Source organism: Diorhabda sublineata, chromosome 1, assembly GCF_026230105.1.
Source record: "Diorhabda sublineata isolate icDioSubl1.1 chromosome 1, icDioSubl1.1, whole genome shotgun sequence".
NCBI classification, from domain to species: domain Eukaryota; kingdom Metazoa; phylum Arthropoda; class Insecta; order Coleoptera; family Chrysomelidae; genus Diorhabda; species Diorhabda sublineata.
The window spans coordinates 8,315,341-8,331,774 of NC_079474.1; the positions used below are offsets into that span (position 1 = coordinate 8,315,341).

Consider the following 16,434-nt stretch of genomic DNA (forward strand, 5'->3'; position numbering starts at 1 on the left):
TACTATTAGCTAATTTAGAGTCAGTCCAAGTTTCTTCGGTCACATTTTTTTTTTACTTAAAGTCCTGTCACGGCGTGTAGTATTATGGGTGCTGACTATTGAACCCTCAGCTGGAGCTCAATTGAACAAGTTAGCAAGGAGTGATGAACTTCATTTAAATCCTTATTTATTAACTAATATTTTTGTATTACACTTTTTAGTGCTCTTAGTTAGTATGACAATAGTTGATGCTAAGGTCTATACCTGACTGTCGCCTTAAGTATCGATCCCATTTTTAATTCAAGTTGCCTCACGGTACTTGTTTTATCCATACCTCTACATGCATCAAACGAAAAAATAATTGAAGCAGAGGATTGCAAAGGGCGAAACTATACTGAAAAAGGCAAAGACTGGAAAGATATATGTTTTCGAAACAGTTACGAAATTGAGCTGACTATCATCAGATAGGTGAAAAAATTATACGAGAATATTACGTGTCATTGATGAATTAATCGTAGTACTTTCACATCAGGACAAAATACACTTCGGTGATCACCTTGGCTAAACTTCACGAATTAACTTTTTAATTCGTTGTATTCACCAGATCAGGTCTCCATCGAATTCTTTCTATTTCCTCACCTCAAAGTATCACTTGCAGAAGAGAGATTTTGAGCAGAAGTTGGAAGGGCATGTTTTGAGAAAAGTAGAAAGGAAAGATTAAAAAGGTTAATGTTTCGCTGGAAAAAGCGTACAGACTTAAAAGTAGACTGTATTGAAAAATAGAAATGATCATGGAAAAAATGTCTTGTTTCTTTGTTAGGTTGAAAACTTTCAGGATAAATCGCATAACCTATGAGCTATATACTCAGTTCTCTTATATTACCATTTTTGTGATATGAACTAGAAGCTAATCTGATAAAACCATTAGTGGCATAATATGTCCTTTCTAATATAACGCGACATGTCATAGTAACTTATTATACCTGAATCCACTTCCAACAACGAGTCACATTCGATTCACGATATCGGGATATTCCCAAAATCAAATATCTCACTGAATTTACGCCAACGCCGATTTTCAATTCCTCTGGAACCAGATGAAACTCGTTGTTGACTATTAATTCACGTCGAACTGTAGCATTCCAGGTCATCGATTCAATGTTCATTCCTCACAACCACTGAATGGGCATGAGTGACCGTAAATTGCGACGAGAGGTATTAACAATACCAGTTAAATGAAAGTAAATAATGAAAAATGTTCTATTTGTTTCGCAAATATGTATTGAATAATTTTTTATGTATCGAGAAAATATTGTGGTTATATGTGTTTAAAAATTGAAAATTTTGAAATGCACCGCCAGCGAACAAAAAGTATTCATAGCTTAGTAACTAAAAATTCACTGTCAAATATTTCATATCATGATTCTGTACAAAATGTGGAGTTGCGGGCATAAATTTTAGTATTCACTGATATTATCCTTATAAAATCCATTTCATGTAAACAGAAATTCTTGTAATCAACTAAAATAGCTTCTTAGATTTTTTACATATTTGCATTTTAGGTCAGTGTTAACCTGGAATTACGTTGACTATTCTTATGACGATTCCCCCTCTGTTATTTCAAAAGAGGGTGAAAGTTTTATTGGTGTTTCTATTTGTAGTGAACATTTGGATATAAGTAAAATTTCTATGAAAATACATTAAGAATACACTTTATTCAGATAAAGATTTTTAGAAATGGTTCATATTCATAAGAACGAAAAAGCTATAAACGATCTAAATAATTTAAGTAAAATTTATAGCTCTATTTTGTTAATTCTAATAAATTTAATATATTTGAGATATGGAAACCAAGGAAAAATTAATTTGTCTTATTGGAACAAAGTCCTAAGTTGATTTTATCCTTATTTTGATATTTATGATGAAAGTGATCTATAGATCATGATACAGATATTGATGTGGTGTTTCACAAAAGATACGTTGACGACTATTTAGCGGTAATTTCTAGTGAAAAATGCAATACATTCCTTAATAACTTTAATAAATTCAACTCAAATATCCAATACACTTCAGAAATTGAAAACAACAACAAAATCAATTTCTTAGATATAACACTTATTAAAATCAATAATAAAATAAAAACTAAATATTATACAAAAGAAACATGGTCTGGAAGATATCTTAATTATAACTCATGCCATCCCAAATCACAAAAAAATAGCGTCGTTATAAGATTAACAGATAGAACATAAAAATAAACTTCTCCAGAATATCACCGTGAAGTAATAAAAAAATTCAAAAATACTTTAAAGAATAATCAATACACAGAAAATCAAATTACTAGAATCAATCAACAACGTACATATAAATTATACAATAAGAACAATATAAATCCAACTACACAAATAAATTCAAGTGCAGAAAAATATACATACATAGCACTCTTTCCTTTACATACCAACTATTAGAAAAATTGAAATACATTGTTTCGAAACATAACATCAATATAAGTCATAAGTCATAACACATTATCAACACTTTTCACTACGCTAAAAAATAAAACTAAAGACACTAAGAAATCAAATATTTTATATTCCATATCATGTTTGGATTGTCCTAAAAATTATTAAGGAATGACTACACAATACTTGAAGAACAGAATAAATGGTCACAAATACACCAAAAATGCATCGACTGCTCTACATAAACACGAAAAAAAAAGAACATCATGAATTTGATTTAAAAAAAAATCTTAGCTCATGACACTAACTATCAAAAATTATTAATCAAAGAAATGATACACATCAAACAAGATAAATGTTCTGTAAATGATAGACAAGATATAAAAAACCTCAGCCAAATTTACCATAATTTGATCAATTCGTTTATTTTAATCTACCTGGTATAATATCGTTTTATTGAAATTTCGAGGTAAATACACTGATTCTATGTATATGTATATGTAATTATACTTCAGTAAAGTAGGGTATGACTAGACATTTTTCTTTCTATTTCTAACGGAGTAGCTTCAAGACTCTAGAGTATAGCTCGTTGACGAGATATCGAATGAAATATATGACTAGAATATGTTTCACAAAGAAAATGTGGAAGTCCACTTCGCACGTATCACGCTTTGGTCGCTAGATATTTATTTTCGCCCAGGGTTATTTCCCGAACAAATTTATTGCTTTCAATTTTTATTTATATTTTAGACCATTGTCAAAAATTTCGTATTTGCTTATGTGATATATTGTATATGAATATTTGAAATATTAGTATTGTCAAAGGAGTGAGAGATAGTTCAACGTGAAATAAGAAACAAGGTTTTTATCCAAAGTAACATGTATTAATAAATATTGTGAAATCCGAAACATAAACATATACTTATTGTCTTAGTATTTATGAAAGACATGTTTATTCATAAACTGACCCTTGTAATACATTTGAAAGTTCAAACTTTCTCCTATTAGAATCCAAATGTAGTCACCCATCATATTCCGATCATATCGTTCATGATAAAGCTGTCATGCCATTTTGAGAAAATTGTTCTTCCTAAGATATCTTAAAATTGATCGAACTGGGTATGTAACTTCTATAACAATAAGTTCAAAATTATGAAGCATACTCAAAATTCATGAGCATTTAGAGAGTTTTTTGCTGGTCATTATATACTTTATTTATAGACCGGCTAAAATAGCAGTTTAGGTCTTGATGGAGAGCAGTGCGCCGGCTTTACCATAACATAAGAAAAGAAAGATATATATATATATATATATATATATATATATATATATATATATATATATATATATATATATATATATATATATATATATATATATATATATATGTACTTAGAGAATTAGCTTTGCATTTCTACTACAAAACTTATCATCGTGAAATCTTTCACAATGCATACCTTTCATACAACTTTGGATCCCCATTTCAATGCTTACGTTTTCTTCGATCATTACAAAATGAGTTGAAGACAGAAATATGAATCTATTTTCATTAAGCCATAAGGAAGAATTTCTTAGAGGTGTCGATAAAATAATGCCACTCGAAAGGATTGCAAAGAATTTTAATTGTTACAAATCAACCTCACCTGTCATTGCAATGACAAAATCTGTTTTCCTTTGGGAAAAATGTGTTTTACTAATAAGCCTGACAAGATATAACAATATTATTCTAATGTGTGGAATAGTTTTAAGGTGGCGAATTATGAATACGTATTGTGAATCCACTAAAAAAGAAAAAAATCACTTTTTTACATTGTGTGATTAGCCGTTTCATTTGATCACACATCGTATTTTTAATATCTCCTTCTTTGTTGGTTTACATAATTGATATTTCAAATCTATAATAACTCGGGTTATCAATTCAAAGTGAACTTTCTAATGAATAATGTAATAATTAGTCTTAGAAATATGATGTTGATGTTCACAGTCTGTTTGCTATTTCTAAGTGCTTCAATTCCTTCTTCGTATTGTAAGAAAGAAAACAAAGTGATAATAATCGGAGCAGGTTCATCTGGAATAGCAGCCCTATCTAAACTATTGGAAAATGATATTAACGATGTTTTGGTGCTAGAAGCAGAATCAAGAATAGGAGGAAGAATAAACACAGTTAACTTTGATGGCACAATTATAGAGTTGGGCGCAGAATGGTGTCATGGCGAAAAAAATAATACGGTATACGAAATTTTGAAAGAGAGGGATCTACTTGATTTATTGCATCGTGACGAGGTGCCAACGCAAATGTATTTGTCTTCTAGACAAAATATCAGTGAAGAGTTATCAAATGAACTGTTTCAATTGACCGTGGATGCGTATAATGTCGAGTATAATGGCTCCACAAACGAAAGCATGGCATCTATTGTTGGAAAGTGGTAATATACATTTCTTCATACTTTATCTCTGAGTTGTTCAATACTTTATTTTGATATTCAACCTCAAAAAAATTAATCATTTGAGATCCCCAATAGATTGGGAATAGCGTGCAATACTGATTTTGACAATTTTTTTAATTGCTCTTTCAACATTCCATCCCTATGCAAATTGCGAATATAGTAACTAAAGGGGTTTCCAATAGGGACTTGACAATTTTGAATTTAGTTTATGAAAGCACCTTATCACTTAACATCGAATTGTCACCGTCAGTTTATTCAGTAGACATAACCTTTTCATCATGGTGAAGTACACGAACGAATAACGTCGGCAAATCTTCAAAATTTACTACAGAAATTCGGAGTCGGTGGCCGCTACTTTAAGAGCATTAAATCCGATTTTCGGTCGTAATTCTCGACTTAGTAGACAGGCTGTAACAAGTTTAGTATCTACATATTCGTTTTATGATGTTACTGTCAATTTCACGGCGTTCTCAAGAGTTGGCCATCGCCAAGACCACTATATGGCAAATTTTGCGTAAGGATCTTACTTTACAGCTATACAAGATCAGTCTCACTCAAGAATTGAAGCCGATGGACCATTCAAAGCGACGTACGTTCTCCAATTGGGCTCTGGAAAAGATACGCCGCATGTGCTTTGAAAAACCACTTCAATCACAAAAGATAAATGTTTGGTGCGGATTGCATGCCGGCGGCATCATAAGGCCATATTTTCTCGTCGACGATAGTGATCACCACGTTACTGTGAATAGTGATCGTTATCGCGTCATAACTATTGATTATTTTTAGCCCAAATTGGAATATATGGACTTAGACAGCATGTGGTTTCAACACAACGGCGCCACAAGCCACACAGCACACATTACAATCGATTTATTGAAAAACAAGTTTGATGAGCGTGTTATGGACTGGTCGATTGGCCGCCTCGTTCGTGCGATTTAACGCTTCTAGATTTTTTTCTTTTGGGCTACGTCAAGTCATTGGTCTATGCTTATAAGCTGGAAGAGCTCAAAACCAACATTTAACGCGAAACAGCAGCGGTTTCGGTCGAAATATGTGACCGAGTCATGGAAAATTGGGTCTAACGAATCAACCGCTGCAAACACGCCCGCAGTATATGACCATATGAGCGAAGTCGAGTTCCATTAATAAATGTTTTGCATGTACTTCAACCCTATAATAAAGTTGAAATATCTCAAGTGGTTTTCATTTTATTTTGAAAAATTTATCAAGTTCTGATTAAATTTGTAGAATATTGGATTCTATAAAATTGGGAATAAGCTCTAAAGTAGATATAGTTGCAAAAGCTAGAACAAGAACCGAAAAATATGAATAAATTGTCAAACAGAAGTGGTAATACTATATTAAGATCACATTTAACAACATCAATGATTAGAAAACGAAACAATATTCAAATAAACAAAACACTAAATCCAGAAGACCATTGTAGTAATGGCAGAACTTTATATTAATCCAGAAATGGGAAGTGACAATAGACAACTATAGCAAGCAGTATAACGGACCAGAAGAGGCTATTGAACATCTACTATGCTGGTGCCTTGCCTTAATGATAGAATAGGACACGAGTCGATTGTTTTGAACAAAAAACCACAATCAGAAATATGAGAAATAAGCAGTAAATTTTTGAAAACCATCTGAAAACGGGAAAAATATGGGAAGGTGTTTGGGTAGTTAACTAAATTGTCAAATTGAGAAACATAAAAGGTGACACAATCGGCCTCATAACATCGAGTGAACCATGACCAATTAAGGTTGAGGTTACCTGTAACAAATCATCCTAAACTATCCATCTATGAAATAATAGTTTCATAAAAAAAGATGAACCGTCTAAAATTCTGTTATTTGCTTTGATAATTACGTAGAAAACCAATTAACCCTGCATGATGCGGTAGTAAGAGAAATGAGAGAGTAATTTAAGAACACCAACTAACAATACATTACGACCTATAATAAATAACAAAAATATTTATAGATACTCCTTAAGCAAAAGGTTGTCCTTTCTACGGTACTTGTTAACTTGCTCTACATTAATTTGAAAAGATTCATGTTTTTCAAAATTTTTAGGTATAACCAGCAAATATCGACGAGATATAGTAACGATAAGCAGAAACTTGAAATTTTCAAATGGAATTCAGATTTCTTACGTCATGTCACACTTTGTTTGGAGGGATGCTTCTCGTGGGAAGATGCTTCATATGACTCGGAGTATGAAGACTGTGAGGGTTATTTCACACTGGGTTGGGGTACTCATGGTTATAAAATATTCTTAGATGTCCTGACAAAAAAATATCCTAATATAAAGGAATCCCTTCCGGTTGAAGATAAGATACATTTTAACAAAGAAGTTTCGATGATATCTACGAACGAAAGTGACGTTTTCATAGTTTGTTCCGATAATTCAACCTACCAAGCTAATCACGTGATATTCACGCCGTCACTAGGAGTATTGAAAGAGAAAGCTTCCACTCTATTTCCACAGGGATTGCCATCGAAAAAGTTGTTAGCTATAGAGAGAATAGGAATGGGGGCAGTTATGAAGGTCTTTTTGAAATATGAAACGAAATGGTGGAGAGACTTACCAGGTTTTGACTTAATTTGGACAGAAAATGACAGAGTATTATCCAAGCAATATTTTCCTGATGGTCCTACAAATACGGTAACAGTTTTCTTATACTTTCTTGAAAATAATGACAATATTCAAGATTTTTATAATTTCATGCGACAAATCTAGCAGGGAACTGCCCGTATTTTCCAAGCCTACCCCCTTCAGATATATAAGCTCCGATTGGTGGTGAGTTAACCTTCCGTCGGACGCGGCTGACCAGATTTCTGTTGAGTATCGCTGAATCACCGATTGTTATGATTTTACATTCTCAGTAACTGATTCTATTTTTCTTAACGAAAAATTCGTTTTTAAAAAATATATTTATTAAAGAAATTACAAGTTTATTGTTAGAGATCTGACAGAGAATGAATTATATAAGATGAATTTACAAGAAATAAGATTTATCTACATATGTTGCTAAATAAGAATTTCTGAGAATGTATAACACATGCTATTAAAATAATGAATATTATCGCTAAAAGGCTTTCGATTGTTGTTGTATTGATAGATCATCGAGATTGAGTTTTGTTATGTTATATTTTTCGTAGTGTTTTGAAGTTGACATTTTGTTTGTTTCCAATTTAAGCAGGGCAAATCGTTTACCATAACTGATTTCGTCGTCATTGATATATCGTTGGTTATTGGATCCATAGTTAGCAATTTTTTGGGATTTTGACAAGTGATGGCTCTTCTATTTCAAGGTATTGATTAGATTGACATATTTTGACACATAATTGAGTGTAATAAAGCAATAAAGAAAAAACAAAATTCAAATAATTACCCCAAAATTTGAATTTTGACACACAGCGCCCGGCTGTAAGATTTTTTAGGGTCAATATTAATATTTTTGTGTTCAATTGTACGTTGATTTGGAAACTTCAAATTTTGTGAATTTCGAGTAATCGTTGAGGTCAAACCAGCTGTATTTTCCGTTAGATTTTGAAACGAGAACAACACCTACTTCATCGTTATTTTCAGTCTTTAAGAAATAACAGACAAAAAAAAAGAGTTTTAATCAGTGAACGTGCAAAATATAAGAATCAAATCAATCTCATAACAAATGTTGGAAATCACTTTTCAAACAAAAAATACATGGACATAGTTTAGGTCTCATTGATTGTTCAGCTCGTTCAAATAATTGAGGCGTGTATGTTTCACTATTACACATCAAAGCATCGACATAAAGTACCGGTATGCTGTAACTACTGATTGAAATTTAACATAAAACTTCAGCCCTTCTCGACTAATTTAATGGTTTGGATAATAATCATCTAAGTATTATCTACAGGTCTCACAATTGAGCCAGCGTACACGAACTGTATAATTTTGAGAGAAACATATTCAAGTAGTTTATGGAGATCATTTTGAGCCAACTGTTGCAAGCAATTCAATTTAATGACGGAGAAAGAGAAGGTGACATGATGAAGTTGTCTTTCAAAATTCAAATATTGTTCATGTTTTCGATATGGATTGTTATTTTTTTAAAACTAGCCACATATATGTGTGACTTAATAGTTTTTAGGTTCTTAGCAATTTCTCTGGCAATTGTTAATTGGTGTTGATTGATTTTATCCAGAATATTCTGTATAGTGTGGATGAAATACAAATACGAAAAAATGATAAGGATAAAGGAGTACCGTTCCATGAGAAATAGCAGAAAAATACCATTTGGTTACCATTTACCACAAAGGTCCACATGAAATATTGTATTATTCATTCTTTAAATTTCTTGGTTTGAGGTAAAAAGTTTGAAATTCAATCTCTACTATTGTTATCAATAATGCGAATAATAATAATGTTGATACGTAAAATCTACGTACGCTTTTGTCTGAAATGATGTGTGAGAGCTTACATTGTTGTGTTGGAGAATGAGTCGTCTTCTGCAATTGATTTCTTCGATTTTTCTTAACACTTCTGGTAAACAGACGTGTTCAGAAGCAACATTTTACTTGAACGGATGGACAAAATTGCCGATTATGGTCAGATGATGATCTGCATTGGATGGAAAGAGGTCATACATAATATCCAAAAAAGCTGATGTTTGGTGTGAAATAGTTAGGGAAATAGTGATTGGACCCCTACATACGGGAGGTTACATTGAATGGTGATAGAAAATATCACAAAGAATTCGTTCAATTCTCAATGATATCAATCATTCACAGTTATCAGAAGAAATTTGGTATTATCATATTGTATTTTAGAAAAGATAGGTGATCCGAAAAGGTTATATTAAGTGGCTGGCTGGGTCACCGGATTTAAAATTGAGCTTCACATTCGGTGTTCCGCTCATTCTACCCACCCCTTTATATTAAAATTAAGCAGCATTAAGTACTATGAAATTCTAAATTTGAATTGAGAATTCTTAAATGCAATTTATTTTTATAGAATTCATCAATTTCTAATGCTTTTCGTATTATGCTGAAGATTATCAATATATTGTGTTTTAGAATGGAGAATCATGGATTGTTGAAATGTACAATATAGTCGCAGTACCTGATTCCAATGTTTTGTTAGTTTGGTTTACGGGGGAATTGGTTCCACTTATAGAGAAGATGGATGAGAAGATTTTGATCAAAGGTATAGAGTACACATTGGATAAGTTTTTTGGTCACTTATTCACTATACCTAGATCACAAAAACTTATGCGGTGAGATATGAGATTATTTTCTTGAAAATCGTCGGTTGTGAAGTCACATCTAAATTTATTTTCTTTTTCTTTTTCTTTATTATGTGAAGTAGTTTTTCAAATTGAGAAACTAGTTCACATCATATGATTTTACAATTAACTAATAAGTTGGAAGTTGACAATTTTGAGACCCTAAATATTGCAGGTACATTTTAACTTATTATGAAATTGTCGAATATATGCAACTTGATATGAGAGAAGTTATGATCAAGTTCATGACCAAATATGCTCCCGATGAAAATTTTTTGCTTCTAATTCCTTCGAAAAATACTGATTATGGAGAAATTCTTTTAAGTTTGAAAGCTTTACTGTGTCGATGAGTACTTTTAACCTAGGGGCCATCTATTGAGGCTACGAATTTATAAACGAATCTCAGAAATTGATAGATGAGTTAATTTCCAGCAAAAATTTTTTTATGCTATTTTTATCTAGAAAATGTATGTTTTTGTACCTTCTTTCTAATATTTAAACGAATATTTTACGCAAAATTGTCCAAAACTAAGTTGAAGAAAGTGAAGTTCGAGAGTTTTTTATTCCGAGGGCTGCTATTCAGGTTTTGTGGATATGTCAAATCTGGAATTGCCATCATGAAGTTTGATATTTTTAATGGTGACGTGCTCAGAACCTTTTTTCATACGAATGCTATTTGAATTGTTTCTATATACTTGAAACTTTTGTTTTAGTCAAAAAAATGGAATTAAATCTGGCACATTTTCTTTCGACGATTTCTTATGAGTTTCGATGTGGATATTGAATCAACAGCAGTGAGCCGATGAAGACTGTGCTTCGCTGGTTATCCGAATTCAATCGTGGTCCCACTTTGCTACATGAAGAAGGTCGTCCAAAATTGGTTATTTTACCAGAAAACAACGTGATTGTGTGTAAAATATTGCAATATCGTCATATGACATACATGAGATGGAGGCATACTTGGGCAATAGTTTAACTTAAACAGATCCAATATTGAATGAACATATGGCAGCGAAAAATATTTGACAATCGCTCAAATAAGCTCGTGTTGATCAGAAATTCAATCGCGGTGCTTCAATAGACTTCTTTGAGATCATGACAGGTTAAAAACAAGCGTTCATGCAGATGAACTTGAAAGTAAACAACAATGACGGTCATTCAGGATGAGCCAAATCCAACATGTTTGCGCATGAAACAATTTGAACCGAAGGATCGCCTTTTTTTTTCGAAATACTTGCCACAAGGGTTTTGCTTAAGAGGGTGAGACGAGCTTAATTGAAAAATTTTTCACAAATAGATGATAAAATAATACCCTATTTTTACCAATGATGATTGGGTTATTAAGTTGAAAGTTTATTGACGTTACAGCATTCGTTGCAAATTGAATAATTAGGTGTTTGGTCACAAAAAGTTTTAAGTGCTAGACTAAACATTGGGGAAACAATTTTTTTGTTAGTGGAGATAGGAATTACGCTTTGAACGACTATCCAAAGACCCAAGTATTGAATGCACATGCACTCCTTCAATAAACTGAACAAGTGGAAATAGAGTTTGACATATAGGAAAACAATGGCTAGAGTGTTATGGGTCGAAAAGGCATGGAACCACAATAACAATACTTGGTAAGTCTACCTGAGCTCATCGGCGACAGATTGATATGCAAAGAATATAGAAAATCAGGTCTACTGTTACAAGGAACAACTCAACCTCCATGGTGCCTTCCTAATAAAAATAAGTATAACAGTACAAATTTGTTATAGCTGGAATAGAGATTTTTCAATATGAAATAAGAAAGAAGAAACCTCTCTCCAACATGTCCAATAGAGTGATTAAAAAATTATATAAATATCTAAAAATATTGAATTTATTTCTTCTCCTTCTTAGGGTATTACAGCAGCTGTGAAACTGGATATTCTCATTATCAGCAATGTTTCTAAGGCAACGAAGACAAATGGAGTATTAAAATTACGTACTAACGTAAAAGCGTTTTTTAACTTGTTAATTTTATGGGGTGCTGCTTTTTACTAAAATAAACTTCGGTTAAATAACTTTCTTAGAGAAATGTAATTAGTTAGATATTTTTTGTAGTAATTATAAACGAAGTTCGGTAAACACGGTGTTTAATTCATTTGCAACACCACAGTTTGTAACATTTTACAGTACTTTGAGTTGTTCCATATGTTTCTGAACAAATTCCTATATTTCGAACTCGTGTACGTAATATGAATGAAGTAATGGGGCATAGCTTTACAAATCTTGAGATATCTTCAGATAGATCAACCGGGGATCTCCTGAACTATGTCACTAAAGCATGAACTAAAGCTTTAGAGAAACATGAGAAATCCAGAGCAATCGCAATGGACAAAAACTTCTAAATGGCTTGGAATCTTTCTCAAAGACCGATCTATCCAGGTCACTATCAATGAAAACACCGCAGAAAGGTTTGACGTCAATGCTGGTGTTCCCAACGATGCATCTTGTCACCTAATCTCTATATCTCTCTTATACAGACGATATACTCGAAAAAACTACAAACCCCATCTATAACTTCGTCGACGATAGCACACTGATGTCATCGTTCAAATCAATAAACTTAGCTAACACATTAATGCGTAAGCAGCAACATATCACCATCATGAATACCGATCTGGAGAATATTTTGAAGCGATGGGGAAGAAGTCTGATTCAATGGAATATAGACCCAGGCTGCTGTTTATACAAAGAAGGCTAGCAGTGCCGTTCAGGATTTGGTCTTGTCTAAACATAAGATATCACCATTACCGCAAAGTCGCTTGTTGTCCCAACATAGTCACGTGGCTGAATTAGCTTAAGTAACTTTACAAAAATTTGTGGACCTCTTCAAGGCAATAAGCCTAAATACATCGCAACAAAAAAAAGCAATTCAACTTGTAGGCCATCCACGGTGAACCAGAAACTTGAACAGCCTAGAGCATAACAGATAGCAGTATTTGCAAGACCTACTCGACAGGTAGGCTGGGCAAGTGAACACTAATATGCATGCAGACTCCCAGAACGCCAATTTATCAGGTCTCCTTTGGAGAAGTGCAGGCCTTAGGAATCAGCTACCAAAGCACGTCTTTCCCGAATACTACTACCAACAGAAAATTAAGATCAATATCCACAGGTATCCCGGTAGGCACCACACCGACTTTTCGAGTGCAATAGGAATTAGCCTCTTGTTCTTGCTTATTATAAAAAAGTCTGAAGTTTCCCAAACTCTTTAAATATCCTAACGACTATATAACATGGTAAGGTTGAAATAAGATAAATGATTAGAGACGTGACATGATATTGTTTTCCAAAATCTTTATTATGATGTGTTTTTTTCCATTCCAGCTAAAATATCTTGTGATACATTTTTTAGCACACATTAATCCATTAAACCATTAATCACATTTTATTCCAAATTTGTAGTCTCAAAGTAATTTTTTTAGGTCCAATTGGTATTCCAGTCCACATTTCCGAGGAACATACTCATTTAGCTCAGTAAATTCGTCTGTAGCGGATATTCTAAGTCTACAGGCTCCAATAATCAACGCTAAAAGAGAACCTATTGTTCTATTCGCTGGTGAAGCTACAAATCCAATACATCATGCAACTGTCCATGGAGCAGTAGAATCTGGCTTCAGAGAAGCTGATAGGCTAATAGAATTTCTCAAAAAATGAATGATGCAACGCCTCAAATGTAGATAAATAATGATAAAATAAATAGACGAAGTTTATATCACTAATGTGAAAAATTCGTAATAATAGATGATATGGAAGTTGATGATCTAATTCTTTCATTTTTATACAATAGGATCTTTGAATAACCTATTATTTTTCTCCCCATTCTTTCGTCTGTTATATCTACTGTTCTGTAGTTTAAACGTGAGAAGTCACTGAAGGACTCAGAACTTGTTAACTCATTTATTGATTTTCCTCTCCTATGCGTTATCAGTATTTTTGATGTCTGCATTTCCCTTATTATAGGTGAAGTGAATGGAAGAAGTAAAACTGAATCATTAGTACCTAGGGTAAGACTCATAAACTCTGGCAATCTCCCACTAATTGTTACTTTTTAAATATTTTTTGCAACGTCTCTAGACCTTTAAAAAAAATGTTTCTTCTTGCTTTGCAAACCAGACCTCCACAGCTTTTATTACCTCTTCGTTGGAAGAAAATTGACCATCTTTTAAACTTTTTTTCAGTTGAAAAAAGGGATAACAGTCGGATGAAGCCAAATCTGGTGAAAAAGAGGGTTGTTTTGGTAATTCAAACCCTAAATCACGAATTTTTTGCATGACAATATGAGATTTGTGTATAAGGACGTTGTCCTGCAAAAACAAAATACCTCTCGGCGTCTTTTCTCTTCAATTTTGCCTCGTACAGTGGTCAGTGATGTCGACTAGTAGTCTCCAATTATTTTTCTACGAAAACTCTTAGGTCCTGGAGAACCAGAGTGTCGCCATTCCATCGATTGTTGCTTTGTTACTGGATTGTATGTAGAAATGTACCTAAGTCTCATCCATAGTAACAATTCGGTTTAGAAGTCGACATCGTTTTCAAATCGAGCACAGATCGAACGCGATGCTTCTACCCTTGCACGCTTTTGGTCAACATTCAAACATTTAGGGATTCATTTTGCAGCAATTTTTCCCATGTCCAAATTGACGTGAACTATATGATTAACACGTTCGTATGAAATATTCGATGCTTCAGATATACGTTTTAGCCCAATTCGACGGTCTGATAAAATCATGTCATGAACTGTATCGATATTTTCGGGGACTGACACAGAAACTGGCCTTCCGGATCGATCATCATCTTCAATGGAAAATTTACATTTTTTGAAGCTTGCAGTCCAATTTTTCAATGCCGCATAGGAAAGACATTGAGGGTGTTAAGCATATCTTCGTAATCCTGCTTACCTCTTAACCCTTTTAAATACAGGTACTTGATGATGGCTCAATACTCCAATTTTTCGTTTTACACAATTTCGGTGAACATCTTTTTTCTTTTAATCTATAGTGTAACTTTGGTTTACTTTTTTGACGTCAAACTTCACACTGACACTTCTAATAAGTTATTGTGCGTTGTTATGGTAACGCAATATTTTGTTTATGCCTGGAACTGATCTAGGCTAACTAGATATCAATAGATCCTCGTATAGTAATTTGTTTTAATTGTTCAAAACCTATAATTTGAAAATAGGCTAATAACATAAAATATAACTCAATTAGATTAGGTGCGCAAAATGGCCTCCGTTTTCAAGAATACACAAGTCCTTCGTTTTTTTTTAAAGATTCCATTAATCTTCTAAACAGTTGGGAGTGAGCTATAAGGTCATTGAAGTGACGTTGAAACTTTTTCGTTAAGATACGACCAAACTGTGTAATCCAACGGATTAAATCGCATGACCGAGGAGGCCAATGAATCGGAGCTTCCGCACCTTTACCAATTCAGAAAATAGTTACTCAACCAAATACGACACCTTCTATCAAAGTGCGTTGAAGCTCCATCGTGCATTAAAAATAGAGATTTTGCTCGTATAGCGTGACAACCTAATAATTTGTTACCTAAAGTTGCTGCCCAAATATTAACTTTAAATGAGTGTTTGTAATTTGATACCCTTTTGACATGTGGATTCTTATCACACCAGTAGTGTGCAATATGGTAGTTAAACACATCTTCCGGTAGATCGACAGACAAGAGCTCTTGGTCTTATCAGGAATGATAAGGATGTAGCTGCTGCTCTTTCAGTATCCTCCAAGTACTTGAACAAGACGTATTTGTTTGTCATACCACGCTAACTGTTGGATTCTTATCAACTAAATTAAAAATCATCTTTGCTTCATTAATGGTTCCTGTTGTTTTTTGCCTACCATAATTCATTTTTTTAGGTCTCACTGTGAAATTAAATGATTTTCAAGTTCACCTGAAATTTTGTTCCAATAAATGTAATACTGAAAAAGTTATGTTCAATAATACTTGATAAGAACAGTGTGACTAGCGCCATCTAAAAGAGTTACACATAAAAACAAAAATGGACAGACATATCTGCTTCCAAAACATATTCGTATAAAATTTTCATACAATATTACTAGTAGTAACGGAAAAATCGAGAAAAATATGTGAAAATCTTTTACTGAACAAACCCCAAATATATTTTAATTCTCCATCTATCCTAGAGACGGGATGAACTTTCTTTGAAACACCCTGTATACATCATCGAATAAAGACTCTGTATATGAAAATATTTGACAT

At 33.0% G+C, this 16,434-nt stretch overlaps 1 protein-coding gene across 3 annotated transcripts; it reads left to right on the forward strand.

The window, feature by feature from the left end:
• The first annotated feature begins 4,359 nt into the window (after positions 1 to 4,359).
• LOC130452449 (uncharacterized) lies at positions 4,360 to 13,960 on the forward strand. Of its 3 annotated transcripts, none has more exons than XM_056791733.1 (4): positions 4,360 to 4,867; positions 6,971 to 7,562; positions 9,959 to 10,158; positions 13,623 to 13,960. In XM_056791733.1, exons 1-4 carry the CDS (start codon positions 4,377 to 4,379, stop codon positions 13,852 to 13,854), a joined length of 1,515 nt encoding a protein of 504 aa, XP_056647711.1. In that variant the 5' UTR covers positions 4,360 to 4,376; the 3' UTR covers positions 13,855 to 13,960. The 3 variants fall into 3 exon arrangements, with proteins under 3 accessions (XP_056647711.1, XP_056647712.1, XP_056647713.1); XM_056791734.1 differs by having other exon boundaries at positions 9,959 to 10,088; XM_056791735.1 differs by lacking the exon at positions 13,623 to 13,960 and adding an exon at positions 10,881 to 12,175 and having other exon boundaries at positions 4,385 to 4,867; positions 9,959 to 10,088.
• The last annotated feature ends 2,474 nt before the right edge of the window (positions 13,961 to 16,434 follow it).